The following is a 17,211-nucleotide window of genomic DNA, read 5'->3' as shown; positions in this document are numbered from 1 at the left end:
AACCCACCAAAAGAGTTTTCAAATTATCTCAACCCAACAATATATTCTTCCCTAGCATCATCTGTTGGTGTAAGCTGATAGGCAGTCAACTCACCCAAACACAATGTACCGCTTTCTATTACTGAAGTTTTCAAGATATTTCCAATTGCCTACGACTCAACAATGGCTGATTCTTCTCCAACAATGACACAAACTACTTGGTCCCAAAACCACTCCACAATCCTACAAACATTTCTTACTTTCAAGGCCAGGGATTTGTCATCAAGAAGGGAAAAAGGGGACTCATCAACAGGGTGTGGATGATTAAAAGCTAACAATGGGAGTGGTTAGTCTCTCCTGCTCTTTGGGCTCGATTTAGACCTAAGAGGGTGTTCCCAAAGGTATCCTTAATAGGATTTTATATCAATGAAAAAATAGCATAAGAACAACAATCAACAGCTAAATCCAAATGTATACTTGACCCCAAATATTGTCAATAAAGGCAAACTAGCTACACATAACCTATTATATAGCTGATTACACACCTTGCACATGCATCTATAAATAATAACAAAATTACAATCTCATTAAATAATTTCATTTTTAATATTTCTTACACAGTGGCATGGTGCAAACATACAATACATGATTTACTAATGATTTAACAATTTGGCTTTGCTGCAGATTTGTTCATTAATTTGTGACACAAAATCATGAACAGCATGCATATTCTCAACTACTCCTACAACTAATGGGATGAAAGGTGATTTTAATGGGTTGTTTGGTTCTTCACCCAAGTGTACCGGTGCCTATTCCATTGGGAAACAGAGTCATAAACAGCCAATAAGAAAGACATGCCATCAAGTAAACTATCAACAAAATTAGACTTTTATTTACATGATAATCAAATATTACATTCCATGTGATGGACATAGTAATCCATCTCAAAACTACAATAACCCATATGCAATAGAAGGAAGACCATTACAAATCAGTTGAAATGCATTAGATGTTGTTACACTTATTTACCCCTATTACAATCACACTAGCAAATGTGGTGAGAGAAAATGCACAACTACAAATATGCATTCCCGTGTATCATTACAAATTACCATGGAGACATACCAAACATGAAGATATGCTTTTGTAGACACTTCCTACCCTTCACCAAATGCATTCTTTCATTTGTAGCTTAGATCTTCAATGTTTGATGCCCTAAAATCACCTAAAACCCTTTCTTGCCCAAATAATTGGTTTAGCAACCAACCCTTTGAATGAATGAAGAGCTTATATTTATATTTTTTCCTTTCAAGAGCCTATTTGCACATAGTGACTTTGGGAGGGCATAGAACTTGTGGATGTGACATGTGGGAGGCAAGCAAGTCTATGGAACTTCCAAAACAAGCGACAAAGAATAGTCATGGGTCCATTTGGGTAGTTGGAATTTCATCAAAGCATTAACGACAACATGATTGCCCGCACCCTAGAAATCTAATCTTCCTATGAAATTGTGCCCAGTGGTGTGAAGACTGGTCATTTGGGCAGGAAAACAACATTGGATGCCTATTGGAACCTGTTGATGTGTTTTTCATGCACATGCGAACACAAAATAAAATACCAAGGTATCTTATCCTCTCTTGAACAAAGTTTCCCCGAATGCTGAAGATTTCGCCTAAGGATCATTCGAGAAGACTCCAAGGTTCTTATATGTAGGGTCTCTACATGTGAATAAGCTCAATTTGGTCTGATGTGATTATGCTGGAATCACAAGGGGACTTACGTTTGAGTGTCTGAGCGTTTAATTTGTTGGAACTTGAGTCCTAATCTACTAGTTGGAAGATAAAGAAATATCAAAAGATACAGGGTTTGGAGAATCTAATCTAAGGCCTAGAATGCAAGAAGATGGATGAACGACTAGGTGGAGTCCTACTAGGTTGGGTCTCACCATCAGGCTGAACAATTCAACACCAACTCAGTGCGATCTTCTAAAGGATGCTCCAAATATGTTCAAATCGTACTCCAACAAACATTGATCACCATTCAAGATAATGCATGAACAATAGACGTGTAACGACTCGAGATTAAGCTCATTCTATGCCAGTTGACCACACAAGGCGCACTTACAGTCAGCAAGAGGCTAGTGGTTTGGACTAGGCGGATTCCACGCGAGTGCATTCAATAACTTCCTTCATTCAATCTAATTATTTACCATCTAAAATGAAGATTCAACAAGAGACCATGCATATTGCAAAGAAACGACATATTTCACCATATCTTCAATGAAAATGGGGTTCATTTACAATCAAGGCAACAATTTCTTGCCTTCTCTTCCTACTCTATTCTAATTGCTATTTTATTCACTATTCTAGCTACTAACTATTCACTTATTCTCTATTAGCTAACTATTAACCTTTACAAATGAAGAGCCAGAGCTTTATATAGAGAGCTCTTTACATCTCAATGGCTCAAATTGATTTACAATCAATGGCTCTGATTACAAGATGGAAACCCTAATTAGGGTTTGTTATAACAAACCTCCTTAGCCAATGAGAAAATTACATTGAATGAGTGTAGACCAATAGGAAGCAAGGGTAGGTACACCGAAGTTTGTGCTGTCACCGGTGAGTCAGGTACATTGAATCTGGACATGCTGAAGTGGACCTATCTATTGATGTGTATTTTGTACATGACCAAACACAGAATAAAATACCTAAAAGGTACCTTATCCTCTCTTGAACAAAGTTCCCGACTATTGAAGATCTCGCCGAAGGATTAGTCGAGGCAACTCCAAGGTTCTGTTATGTAGGATCTCTACGTGTGGATAAGCTCTCTGTGGTATGATGTGATTTTGCTGGAATCACAAGGGGACTTACACTTGACGACCTAAACGTCTGATTTGCTGGAATCACAGGATTTCACTGGCCTAGATTTTGAAAAAAAAAGAAAAAGGATGAGGGCGAGGAAAGGATCTAATTCTGACACTAAGAATGTAGGAGCAATGAATGATCTTTGATGAAATTCTAACTAAGTCTTGTCTTGACATCCCAGGACCATCTCCACAAGGTTAGTGCGATCTTCGGAGGAAAGCTTTATGATGTTCAGATCATCGCTACAGGCATAGACACCATCAGTTTGATGCATATCAACGAAGAAGCAACAATTGAAGTTAAGCTTAAGCTGAATGATTCCAGTTGACTACACAAGGCAAGTCTAAAATCAACAAACTGCTAGTAGTATGGATATACAAATTTCACCATCAATCAAACACATTTCTTCCACTCATCTAATAACATGAAATCAAAACGGAGAAGTATAAAGACCATGGAAATTGTTGAATCGACCCATAGATTTCACCATTTCTTCAATGAAGTTTTACAAGCCTTTTACAACAACATCTTGGCAACAATCTTTGCCTTCTCTTTCTATTCTACTCTAATTGCTATACTATTAACTGACTTATTCACTATTTCTAACTCTTCACCTTCTAACTCCTGACTAACTATTAACTGACTATTAGCCTTTACAAATGAGGAGCCAGGGCTTATATAGTGCCCACAATACAATTCAATGGCTTAGATCAATTTGAGATCAATGGCCAAGATTTTACAATGAAACCCTAATTAGGGTTTGTTACAACAAACTTAATTCTGACCAATGAAATAATTGCATTATTTGGACACATGTCTTCTCTAGAATATTCGACCAATGGAGAACCGGGGTAGGTACATCGAAGTTTGTGCCATCTCCCATGAGTCAGGTACATTGAATCTGGACACGCTGAGGTGGACCAACCCGACTGGAGGAGTGATGACTGGGATGCCACCTTGTCTGACACTTGTAACTTGGTAGATATTCAATTTGATGTTGCTGAGAAGCTAGCTTTAATTAACTCTTTTGAAACTGTCTGCTTCTTCAACGAACCCTTGCTTTAACTTCCTTTGTCTTCGATGTGCAGGATGGATGGTGTACCTTTCCTTCGAATGTTGGACTGGAAAAGGCCGTCCTTGATGATGTTGGGCTGGAGAAGGTCGTCCTTGTTGATGCCGGGCTGGAGAAGGTCGTCCTTGTCTTGCCCTGGTCCCCTTTTAACTGCAATACAAACAAAAAGATGATTAAGGACACATAATAAATTCATTTCAACATAGCATTTTATACCTTAAATCATCAACAAGAAGACATCAAAATTAAGTTTGTTCAAGAGTCTTTCTAGGGACAGGCCCTATAAGAATTTTGCCCTGGACCCTCTGGAAGGGTCAGGAGCGAAATTTGCATTCTTGGCCAATTTAGACCTTTTTTCAACATTACCTCACAACCAACACTTTGCCTGGCCCAAAGAAGGTGAAGAATAGGCCTCCCTAAGGATTTCGCCCTGGACCCTCTGGAAGGGTCAAGAGCGATTTTCTTGATTAGGCCTCAATTACCCCATTTTTTCACTCCAAAATCCTCCGAAAGGTGAGCATATGCTTGTTTTAGTCCAACAAAGTCTAGGGATCCATCCTTTTAGCTTCTCACATGGGCAAATTAAGTGATAATGAGAATTTCGCTCTGGACCCTTTGGAAGGGTCAGGAGCGAATTTCTTCCCCTAGCCCAAAATCATCATTTTTGGAGACAAAAATCCATTCAAGGGCAATCTCAAGGACCTATACCATCTTTGTCTAGGCCTGGCTTGGCATAAATATGAGAGGATAGATGGATTTTAGAATTTCGCTCCGGACCCTTTGGAAGGGTCAGGAGCAAAATTCTTGTTTTGGGCTTATTCTTCCATCTTTCAACCTTAACTAACTTCAAAAGGGCAAGAACATCAATTCTCACACTCATGCAGGCTATAAAAACCCAAGTTTGACTTGATTGTGCTAGGAAAATAAGGGATCTTAGGAATTTCGCTATGGACCCTTTGGAAGGGTCAGGAGCGAATTTCCTATTTTGAGCTTGTTTTGGCTACTCCATTACCTCAATCCAATATTCAAAGGCAAGAACACATCAAAGTCCATCTAACCATGCCATAAAACTCAAGAATTTGACCATCTCCAAGAAGAAAAAATTGAGTTTCCAAGAATTTCGCTCTGGACCCTTTGGAAGGGTCAGGAGCGAAAATCTTGTTTTGAGCTTATTCCTCCATTATTTCAACTTGAATCCACCTCACAAGGCAAGAAAACACTTCTCTCCTCTCATCCAACCCAAGTTTGACTTGATTTTGCAAGGGAAAATAGGTGATTGAAGAATTTTCGCCCTGGACCCTTTGGAAGGGTCAAGAGCGAAAATCTTAATCTTGACCAAAAATCATCATTCTTTCAACTTGAAACTTCATTGCAAGGTAAAATCTCATCTCTCTTTGCCCTAGGAACAAGGTTTTAAGCCCAAGAAAGGTTAAAAAGTAGGTTTATAAGGAATTTCGCTCTGGACCCTTTGGAAGGGTCAGGAGCGAAATTTCCTTTCTTGGCTAAAATCTTCATTCCTCAATGCTATCAAACACTCTCAAAGGCAAGATCATGTCCATTTCCCCTTTCAACATGCTTTGGACATCACAATTTGATCAAATAGGGAAGGAAATGAGGTCTAGGAGGATTTTCGCTCTGGACCCTTTGGAAGGGTCAAGAGCAAAAATCATGATTTGGGCTTGATTCTTCCTTTTTCCAACTCAAAATCACCTCAAGAGGTAACTAAACATCATCCTTCACCCAAGGGATAAGGTCTTAAGCCAAAACAAGGTCAAAAGAATAGGCTTGCAAGGAATTTCGCTCTGGACCCTTTGGAAGGGTCAGGAGCGAAATTCACCTTCTTGGCTAGAAACCTTCATTTTTTTCAAGGCTTTTAAACATTTCCAAAGTCCAAACATGCCCACACTTCCCTTCAAGATGCCTTGCAACTCAGAAATTTGGTCAAACTACGAAGGAAATGAGCCTTAGGAGGATTTTCGCTCTGGACCCTTTGGAAGGGTCAGGAGCGAAAATCTCATTCTAGGCCAGATTACTCACTTTTCAAACTCCAAACCACTTCAAGAAGCAAAATTAGATCATTTTCCACCTGAGGAAGAAGGTTTCAAGGTCAAACAAGGTAGCAAATGAAGTTTATGATGAATTTCGCTCTGGACCCTTTGGAAGGGTCAGGAGCAAAATTCTCCTTTAGGCCAAAATCTTGTTCTTCAAAATCAATCAAACTCCCTCTCAAGGCAAAAACATACCCATTCATCTCCCATCAAGCCAACGCCTAGCCAAAATAAGGAAGAAAACAAGAGTTATAAGGATTTTCGCTCTGGACCCTTTGGAAGGGTCAGGAGCGAAAATCATGTTTTGACCTTGATTCTTGATTTTTCAAACTCTAATCTTCCTTGGGGGGCAAACATAGATCTTTCTTCATGCATCTCCACCTTGGTCCTGACTCTTGCTAAAGGAAAAAATGAGTGTTTCAATAATTTCGCTCTGGACCCTTTGGAAGGGTCAGGAGCGAAATTCCTAATCTTGGCCAAGATCCTGACGTCATTTTTTTGCATTTCTTCATTCAAACAAGTGCTTTTGCCTTCATTCAAGCCTAGGAATGCATTAGTTCTAGGTTTTGGTCAAAGTAGAATGTCTTATGGAGAATTTCGCTCTGGACCCTTTGGAAGGGTCAGGAGCGAAATTCGCTTTGGACCCTTTGGAAGGGTCAGGAGCGAAATTTGACATTTTGAGCTCTCCGTCAAGATCATTTTATGGAATATAACATTTAAGTATACTTTAAGTTATATTCCATATATACTTTCAGGATGTTTGAGAGTGGTTTCGGACCTCCCGGAGTTATATTGCAAAATCTAGTTTTTGGAGGATTCTTCAGTTTTCCAGACTTAGTCAAATTTCAGGATCAGGACATTCCAGACTTAGCCAAATTTCAGGATCAGGGCATTCCAGACTTAGCCAAATTTCAGGGCATTTGAAGATCAGGATGACATTCCAGACTTCATCACTCACCAACTCGACCTAACTCAGACCATCAAGGATGATACTCACTCACAAAGCAAGACACAATTAGCAACAAGATTAAAACCAGGCCCTAAGGAAGACTCTCAAAGAAACCCTAATTCTGGGGCCCTGTGGACTCACCCTGGCTCAAGCAAAGCCTGTAATCCAACGATCCCCTCGACAGCACTCATCCTGCAAAGGCTAACAGACAAAACCCTAAAAGACCTAGAAAACAAACCCCAGAAAGCAAAAAGTAGGGGTCCCCATTTGCAATGGGGCGATGTGTGAATACGTCACAACACTATCTAACTGGAGGAACACTGACTGGGACGCCACCTTGCCTGCGTTTATGCTTGGTTGATCTTCTTCTCTCCATGATGTGATGAATGATATATCTCCATGACTCCCATGTGTTTGATGAATCCTTCTTCTTTATCAAGTCTTTCCTTCTCCTCTGGTAGCTCATATTACTTTGAAGTGCTTGTAAGGTCCTTCTTCTCTATCATCCTGTGGTTTCTTCATGTGGTAGAATGGAGGTTTTGAAGATAGCTTGCAACTCCTCGAACACTTGTAGCCTTCCAACGCTTCAAAACACCTTGAGTCCTCCTTTATGCATTTGAAGTATCCTTGATGATGATGGAACCGGAATAGGTTATCCTTGTCCTGGCTTGATCTTTCTCCATCTGCAAAACAAACCAAAAGATGATTAAGTATACATGACATATTTATCTTAACATGGCATTTCTTACCTTAAATCATTAACAAGAAGGCATCAAAATGGAATTAGCTCAGGATCATTTCTAGGGACAGGCCCTATAGGAACTTCACTCTGGACCCTTTGGAAGGGTCAGGAGCGATTTTTGTCAAATGCACAAATCTTGACCATTTCCTTCAACCTCACTTCTAAGCTTGGCTTTTATGTCTTATCCCCATCTCAATCTTACTCAATTCTCAAAGTGATGTCAATTTCAAAGTGTTTTTGGCAAGAAATTAGGCTACCTTAGGATTTTGCTCTAGACCCTTTGGAAGGGTCAGGAGCGAAATTCATGATTAAGACACAATTCCATCCCTTCCTTGCTCTGCATTGCTTCTCAAGGCAAGTATACATTAATCTTTGCTCAACCAATGCCTTAGGAAACTAAATCTAGATCTCAAATATGAGTAATTTAGATGTTTTCAAGAATTTCGCTCTGGACCCTTCGGAAGGGTCAGGAGCGAAATTCATCCCTTAGGTTGAATTCTTCCTTCTTCTTACTTTGTTTTCCTTTGATTCTCACATTTGGATCCCTTTCTCATGAAGACAACACTTATTTGACCCCCAGGAAGGCCTGAAAGGAGTATTTCGCTCTAGACCATGGCCAAGGACAAGACCAATAAAGAATTTCACTCTGGACCCTTTGGAAGGGTCAGGAGCGAAATTCAAGTTTTTGGACAAAATCCTTCATTTCCCTAACTCCAATCCACCTTGCAAGGCAAAAAATACACCAATCTACCCTCAACCACGCCATAGGAACTAGGGTTTTGACCTCACACAAGGAGAAAATAGGTGTTTTGAGGAATTTCACTTTGGACCCTTTGGAAGGGTCAGGAGCGAAATTTGTGTTTTAGCTAAAATCCTTCATCTCCTTCACTTTCAATCACTTCAAAAGGCAAGAATATATCAATCCACTCCCAACTATGTCCAAGGAACAAATATTCTGGTCTAAACAAGGAAGAAAATAGTGCTTATGGGAAATTTCGCTCTGACCCTTTAGAAGGGTTAGGAGCGAAATTCATGATTTGGGTTGATTCCACACTTCTTCTCTCCTCAACTCACTTCAAACTTGATTTATTCAATTTCTTCTCGCCACAATCAAGTCAATTTGACATCCATTTAACTCAAAACAAGGTCTTTTTAATGCATTAGGCAAAAAAAAGAGTCAAGTTGAGGGTTTCGCTCTGGACCCTTTGAAAGGGTCAGGAGAGAAATTCTTCCTTTGGGTTGATTTTCACCTCTTTATTGCCTCAAACTACCTTTCAAAGACAAGTATACATCAAAACCTTCCCAACCATGCCTTAGAAGTCAAAGTCTTGGTCATAACAAGGAGCAAATAGGGGTTATGGGAAATTTCGCTCTGGACCCTTTGGAAGGGTCAGGAGCGAAATTTGTCTTTGAGCACATTTCACACCTCCTTTCTCGTTTCCTTGCCTTGGATATAACTTCTCAATCCTTCTCCTATCATCATCAAGTCAACCTGCTCTCAAAGTGGCGTTTACTTCAAGGTCTTAGTGAGGAAATAAGGTCATTCAAGAATTTCGCTCTGGACCCTTTGGAAGGGTCAGGAGCGAAATTCACATTTAGGCTCAAATCTTGACTTCATCTCCCACATTTCCTTATCCAAACAAGTACTTTGCCTTCAATAATGCCTAGGATGAAGATTGGTTCATGGTTTTGGGCAAGGTAGAATGTCTTATGGAGGAATTCGCTCTGGACCCTTTGGAAGGGTCAGGAGCGAAATTTCTCCTCTAGGCTCAAATCCTCTTCTTTTCCACTTGGCTTCGCCTTAGACTCAATCCTTGATGCATTTCCTTCCATAGTCATGCAAATTTACCCAACTATCCAATGACTTAGGTAAAATCTTAGGGCCTTTGGGAAATTTCGCTCTAGACCCTTTGGAAGGGTCGGAGCGAAATTTGTGAATTTTCCTTAGATACCACTCAAACATCCAAACTTCTACCTCAATCACATTGCTCTTACCTCTAACAAACCACCTTGAGGAGTTCCTGGCTCATAAAAATGGATTACAAGGACATTTTAACCATTTCGCCCAAGTACCCCTGGAAGGACAGGACCTATCCTAGAATTTCGCTCTGGACCCTTTGGAAGGGTCAGGAGCGAAATTGGTGAATTGGGCTAAATTTTCTTATTTTCCCCTCAACTTTGCCCTTTGACTTGGTTGTTAGGTCGTTCCTTCATCCTAATCATGTCCATTCGCCTTCAAGGTGATATCAATTGAATACTTTTGATGACAAATTAGGTCTTTTCCAAGGATTTCGCTTTGGACCCTTTGGAAGGGTCAAGAGCGAAATTGGTATTTTAAGTTCAAATCTTGACCTTTTCATCAAACTCTCCAAGTCTAGGCTTGCCCAAGGCATCCCCAAAGGGTAAATAGGTCAGCTTCACACCAATCCATGCCTAACACTTCATCATTCATTAATTTGATCAAACTCAAACCCTCAAAGATGATATTCACTCACAAAGCTTTATTGACTTCCTCAAACTCAGACAAGACATAACCTAGCAACAAGGGCAAAACTTGACCTAAGGAAGGCTTTCAAAGAGACCCTGACCTAGACCTACTGACCCACCTTAACTCAAGCAGAGCCTGTTATCTTAATGATCCCTCTGACAACTCTCAAAATGCAAAGGCTAATAGATAAGAACCTAAAACACCAAGAAAACAAACCCTCGAAAGCAAAAAGGAGGGGTCCCCATTTGCAATGGGGCGATGTGTGAATACGTCACAATAGAACCTAATCCAAGCATTGATGGTAATCTAGAAGTAGTTGGGGAAGGTGAAAACAAATCCCGAGGCTTTCTAGGTTGTGGCAAACCTTGGCATGTGCATGGCTGGAATCTAGGTCTGAAAGGGACCTAAGGATACATGCATAAGTGAATTAGAGTCGGGCGTCAAAAATAAATTGGAGATCAAGGCCTTCAGCACATTTAAAGGAAAAGCTCATATGTACAATAGCAGCCATACATTCTCTTAAGACATATGCAACCCATCATGTCATCAAATTTACCCCTACCCATATTGCATCTCTTATGAACACCGTAGACCAAGTTCACTATAGCTTACATTCATGTAAGTTTGAATAAAATCATATTTTAACCCAACCATAGAGACGACATGGAAAACATGCTTGATAAGAATAAATCTGCCACAATATGTCATCAACTCATATGCCAATTCTTACAAAAATGAGAGGAAACGGGACAGGATTATTTACAAATATTTAGCAGTTAGCAAGCTACTAGAGCTGATTATAACAGAAGAAACAGTTTCATAGCAACAGTAAATCCAATGTCTTTCTGACGACTAATCAACAACCAAACTACCAATTACAACTGGCAATAATCGTCATTAAATCTGGATCAAACCAGATACAACAAATTACAACCATCACTAGTCCCTGCTATGCACAGTTAATAATACAATTGATAGAGCTGCTAGCGAGACCCCCTTTGAATATTCTGATTGAATTCCTACCAATCAAGTAGAAATAAATCAAAAACTCTGATGATACTATACAAAAACCCTAGTTATAACAGCATCAAAACATATGGAACTTGAGGCTGACATTCATCCTTCTGGTAGGTTACTTAACATGCTGGAAATTTGTTGAACAAAGCATAGGCAATAAATATCAGTCTGACTAAGGTCTCTCAGAAGCACCTTTTATTTCCATACCTGACCTTTTGTAAGAACATTAACTCTAAATATCTTTAAAACTTGAGTAAAATCTTCGAGATGTGAGCAGTAATCAATGTTCATTAATCTTATTTCTATATTCTGGCTGGCTTCTTGGAATTGAAGCTTTCCTTTGATAAACGGATTAAATTTTTAGGTGAGAGACAACCTTTACCCTATCTTGAAGGAGTTCAGCTCAGAAGACGGGTATGTTTGCCACTTTTATTTATGGCAGATAATTATTACATTCTGCAGAATATTCACATATGGAGTTTGGAATTTAAGCCATTCTTAGCTCATGAGAGCTGATTCCCAAATTCAAACTGCTATCTTTGATTGCTATCACTGTATAAACTGCCTATTCTTGAAATCTGGTTAATAATCTAGCAACTCAAGATTCTACTGCTATCTAAAATGTCACCAGTGTGAATTACCAACCCCAAAACTCAACACAAATGTTTTTACAGGGTAGATATAGATTTTCATTTTACACATCAAATATGAGAGACCTAAGCATAAAAGTGTGGTCACTAGATGAAGTTGGCGGTTATAAAGAAAGCCAGTAGAATTGTGGTCATTCTGAAATCTGATAACAAAACAGCCTATTTCCGGTGAGAACTCACAAAAATATCAAATAAATGGCAAAGATGATTCTGTTATTTCCAGCGAGAACTCACAAAAATATCAAATAAATGGCAAAGATGATTCTGTTAGGGCAGACAGGTTGCACTAAGTTTACCTGTCAGCCTACATTGAGTCAGGAACAGTCAGCATAAATATGAATGGCACATAGGGTGACCATGGAGGCCCACAATTACAGCTATACAAGTTTCATCAAGTAAAATACACACTTATTGAATGTTGAGAGAATGCTTTTTGACTCTTGTACTGTGTCTGCTCATACTCTCTAATCATCCTATTGTTCATTTCACGTACCAACATAAGGTAAGTTGGATATCAAGGAGAAACAAGATAAAAGGAGTCATTTGAACAAAAATCAAGGCATAACATATTTTTAAGTAAGTTTGTATCCAGTTTCGTAGTTGCTTTGACTAGCAAACCTGGTATTGAGCAATTTTTACTTTATGGATTGTTGAACAGAATTATTTGTAAGGAAATTATAATCATAGATTCCTATTAGCTTTAACAGCTAAAGTAATGGTAATCTCCCTCAAGTTCATAACTTGAAGTGTCAGGTATGCCTTTTATCCAATTAAGACAAGCAATAGAATTACTAATAATAAGTTGACAAAAAGTAAGATTCGTACACATTTTGAAAACACAAGGCACTGGCATCATTTACAGCTTACAAAGCTACTAGATCACCTTGTATCAGGCAAATCATGCTCATCCAAAATCTGAAAACGTGCCACCAACATCATTAAGTGCAAATCATTGAACTTTTGAGGCTAGCAAGAAAACTGGATCACCTGGTCAGTTAATAAACATTCTGAAAACATGTTACCAATATCACTACAGGCAAATCATTGTACAGCATTTTTACAGATAATTACACAAGCAGCTCTGTATCTTGCCAAGCTACTGGAGTACCTGCATGTGATTGAGATAATTATGGAAGTGTTCAAGCTCAAAAGGCTAATAGATGAAATACATCCTTTTTTTGTTTACCTCTTGATTGTGTAGAAAGTCATAAGCACTGGTAAGGTCACTAGTACTACAATAATATTAATAGAAAGTTTGAATTTTTTGCCATCCAAACCTTCCTTAAGCTTTCTTTTAGGTTCAAAAACCATTTGGAGACTTTTGTGCAGATGCTGAGCTTGTTTTTTGGGTTCAATAATCTTTTGAAATTTCAGACTTGCATAAACTAGCAGAAAATACTTTATAGGGCTAGCCTGTGTGATTGTCAAGTGTTAATAACTCTCAAATCCTAAATTGGAATTCAAAGAATCAAAAGGACAGGTGAATGTTCTCAACCGAGCAATTCAGAGGTGAGGCATAAGTTCCACCAAATAAAATTGATGTATCTATGAAAACATACATCATCAAGGTCCCTTAATCTGTTTTTGAGTTTAATAACCTCTAGATGATTTAAGCGTGCTTGTAAAATGAAGCAGGTCAGTGTTTCTCAAGTGGACACACCAATTGTAAGGAAAATATAGTCATCATATCTCCATCTACAATGAAAAAAGCCATAAGCACAATTTGAACGACTACAATGGAAAATAATAGCATAATTTTAGTTTCTTTCTTGTCCACAGAGATGTCACTCTGGATAAGCTGGTCTTGTTTATGCACGGTACAAAAGCAACTACTCTGATTAAAAAACTTATTTCTATCATTTCGGTTACCAAAAAAGCTGTTCTACCAAATCTAGGCTTGTCTTTTGCATGTCAATATTTAAATAAATCTAGAAAATTAATCTACTGGAATCCAGGTAATGGTGACTTCACGATTTGTTTGCGGTTCCTAGTTTTGGCCTCTGGGTTGTGAAAACATTCACAACTCTAGAATCCTCAAAGCTAAAATCATCAAAATCAGAATTAAAAGAGTCGGACAATAATTATGTCTGTGAACGCAGAGGTGGAGTTTAAGTTTAATTAAATAAGTCTAAGAATAAGAAGTTCAACAGTAGAAATTTCCAGGTCTCATCATTTGTTTGTAGTCTTTAAAACATCTGGACTGTTCAAGCATTCTGGTAAATTGCACAAGCAGGTTAGTATTTCTCAGAGAAAGAAAATACAATCTTCTTACCTGCAACTATTGAAAATGTTTATGCAACGTCAAAGTCTTATTATGTTTCAACTCTTTAACAATGTATGACAGTACGGTTTTAACTTTCTATAAATGCATTAAAGTGAAATTAAACAACCTTTAGAGCCTTCAAGTCAATGGGATGAGCAGTAGAGATATCTATGTGGATAACCCAAGTAAAAAAAAACCCAGAAGACATGTTTATGTGTCCAATTATTCGTGCAGTGTAACTCAACAGCTGAAACCAGGTTCAAGCAATAGATGAATTTGTTACAACAGATACCCTTCAGTTGTGGCATTTTAGCCAAAGAATTCCATGTGAGTATGGAATCAACCAGCTAGAAGAAGACTTTGGAGTTCTTTCTGAACAGGCCCATAAAAAGCAAGGAAAACATGCCGATTTTTTCAGCATTTACAAAAAATGGCAAGACAAGGTGAACTGCATTACAATTCAAAGTTCTTTAACAATATCGTATGGTAGGGCTTAATAGCCTTTGGATCCTTCAAACATTCAAGTAAATTGACAAAGCAGTTTAAGCTTTTCTCAGCCAATCTCATCAAAATCAAAGGAAATATGTTGATCTTGAATCCATTTACTGCAAATGCAGAGGCAAGGCAAGTCGCATAAAAATTCACATCTCTTCAACACTGCATTTTGGTTGGGTAATGCTTTAAAGGAAATATTTCAGTTAAGGTTGTAAGAACAGTAGACGGTAGTAAAATTGAAAAGGCAGAAATTGATTTCAATTGCTTACATCAATACTTGTCAATCTTTGTCTCCCGTTCACTGAAAATTGCAGAAGCTGGGTCAACTGCATAAAGTTTCAGTGCTCTCTATTTTATGGTTTCAAAAACTGTAAAGAACAGTAAATTGAAGAAGCGTTAAAAGCAGGATAAGTCTTTGTTGATTGGGCTTCCAAAAGCAAGGAAAATATACTGATCTTGTTTCTACCAGAAATGCAGATGAGAGTCAAGGTCAGCCAAAATAGTAATTGGTTTAGTTCTCAGCAATAAAGTTTGAAACCACCCGCACAATCTTGTCTGCCCAATCACAGGGCAAACTTACCAACAAACGTAGAAAACTTTGGAGCCTTGCCGCATGCTACTGAATTGGAGAGAGGGCATATCAAAAGTAAGACAATGTGCCAAACTCATCTCGGTCTACAGTAAATTGAAGAAGCAGAGGTTAATTCTTTCTGGATTGAGTAGATCAAGACCTATGAAATTATACCAGTCTTGTGTCCATCTACAATGAGTAGAAGAAGCAGGTTCAGTTGTTCAATCCATGACATTGCACCAATGTCGTGTCAATCTACAATAAATTGAAGAAGAGGATTTAGTCTTTCTGAATCGCGCAAATCATAAACAATGAAAGTACGACTATCTTTGTCTTCGTCTGCAGAAAATGCAGATGCAAGGTCAACCGCATGAAAACGATTGTTCTTCTACAAATGCATAATGATAGGGTAGAATTTTATATGTTATGAATAAATAGTAGAGTTTCGAAGACATCATCCGGTAATTGTAGTAGTGGTTTTTATCGTTTTCCAAACACAGTACACGGTAGCAGGAGTCAGGTTTTTCTTTTGATTAAAAATGCAGTTGGAGGAGTTTTACGTTTCTGTTTTCATTAAAAAGCAGTTGCAGTAGTTGAAAGTTTTTGTGATTACAAATGCAGCAGGAGTTAGGATTGTTGATAAAAATGCCGGGGTGGGAAAGCCACCTGCACAATCTCGTCTGAAGGCAGAGTGCAGAGAGGCAGCTGGTCTCTAGACAGGACACGAATCTGGGCTTTCGTCTCTTGACGCATCTGTTCGATAATCTTACCGCCCTTCCCGAGCAAGCAGCCCACCTGGCTATTGGGCACCACAAGCCTGGTCTTGATATTCCTGCTCTGCCCTTCCAAATCCTCAATGCTGCTTTCAAATATCCTGGAATGGACCCTGGAAAGCGCGTCCTGCGCAGGGGAGATGTAATTATTGTCCCTGGAGACGCCGTCATCGTAGGAGGAGATCAAGACCACACGTTCTTCGGCCCCCGGCACAGCGTCCTGGATGGTGATACGAGCGCCAGTCTCGGCCCTCAGGCTTTTCACTATGCTGCCACCTTTCCCAATTATGCTTCCCACCTGCACCTCCGGGCACAGTATGCGGAAAGTTATTTCGTTTGCTGAGAGTTTTGGTGTTCTCGGGATAGGAGGAGGCGCCCCGCGAGGTGAGTGTGTGGATTGATGGCGTTTGTGGCGATCCTGGGATTCGAACCCCTGACCTCCCCCTCCCCCGTCTTCGTATTGATAGCGTTTAGTATGTCGAGATCTTGAATAAGGCCCATCCATTGATACGGGCAGCTCAAAAATAGAGGTCTCGAGTTCGAAGCTCGTGAGAAAAAAGCTCTGGTTTCGAATATCTTTGCCCAAAAGGTGAAGTGAGGTCACGAGTTCAAAACTCCAAAGAACTGAAAATTCAGATTTATATTTCAAACAAAAACTTCCTCAATCAGAGGTTACGAGTTCAAAGCTCCGGATATCCAAAAGCGCAGGAAAAGAGCCTATTCTGTCCAGGACTCAATGTCACGGATGGTACGGCTATGTCTCGGGATCGAAACTCATTCAGAAATGTTAACCTCGAAACCCTGTCTGTACAAAAGTCGTGCATCCCGATCTCTAGCAAGGAGTGCAAGGGAATATTGCCTTGTTTCAGTGGACAATCAATGCGCTTGAAATTACTCCGCTCTGAGACAATTGAATTCCGGGGAGCCAGAAAATATTTCATGCAATCCCTGAGCACCGAAATTCAGTGGCGGATTTGTGGGAATATTTGAGTGTTGGATCTGGGTTTGACTAGGTAGATTGGGTATTATAGCAAGCTACTCAGATTCTCCCTGAAATGGACGGCTCGGATTGTGGCGTCTGGATTTCCATCCAACCCCCAAACTTATGACTTCCTTTTATCTTTTCTCTTCTTTCATTTTTTATTTTATTTTAGTTGGCAGTATTTGCTTTCATGATAACTTTCCAAATGATGGTGGGGTTAGTTCAAGGTAGTTGTAAATTGCTCAAATTGTCAATTGAGTGTGGAGGGGACAATTCTAGTATAATTTGAGGATAGTAATTTTGCTGGGCTAAAAT

At 39.2% G+C, this 17,211-nt stretch overlaps 1 protein-coding gene across 4 annotated transcripts in view; it reads right to left on the bottom strand.

Annotated features, from left to right (window-relative positions):
- The window catches only part of LOC131032738 (RNA-binding KH domain-containing protein RCF3), a 108,695-nt gene extending 91,705 nt beyond the window's left edge, over positions 1–16,990 (bottom strand). The window contains exons 1-2 of one of the 4 annotated variants that reach the window (XM_059218058.1): positions 15,808–15,947; positions 14,840–15,396 (exon numbers count right to left, since the gene is read on the bottom strand). In XM_059218058.1, coding sequence (XP_059074041.1) covers positions 14,840–14,902 — 63 coding nt within the window. In that variant the 5' untranslated portion in view covers positions 14,903–15,396; positions 15,808–15,947. Of the gene's footprint in view, positions 1–14,839; positions 15,397–15,807 lie in introns of all 4 variants that reach the window. The other 3 variants (XM_057963787.2, XM_057963794.2, XM_057963802.2) reach the window with 3 other exon arrangements.
- Between the last annotated feature and the right edge of the window lie 221 nt (positions 16,991–17,211).

This window comes from Cryptomeria japonica, chromosome 3 (genome assembly GCF_030272615.1).
Source record: "Cryptomeria japonica chromosome 3, Sugi_1.0, whole genome shotgun sequence".
Lineage (NCBI taxonomy): Eukaryota > Viridiplantae > Streptophyta > Pinopsida > Cupressales > Cupressaceae > Cryptomeria > Cryptomeria japonica.
The sequence above is the reverse complement of the archived record's forward strand: the minus strand, read 5'-3'. Positions and strand labels throughout refer to the sequence as shown.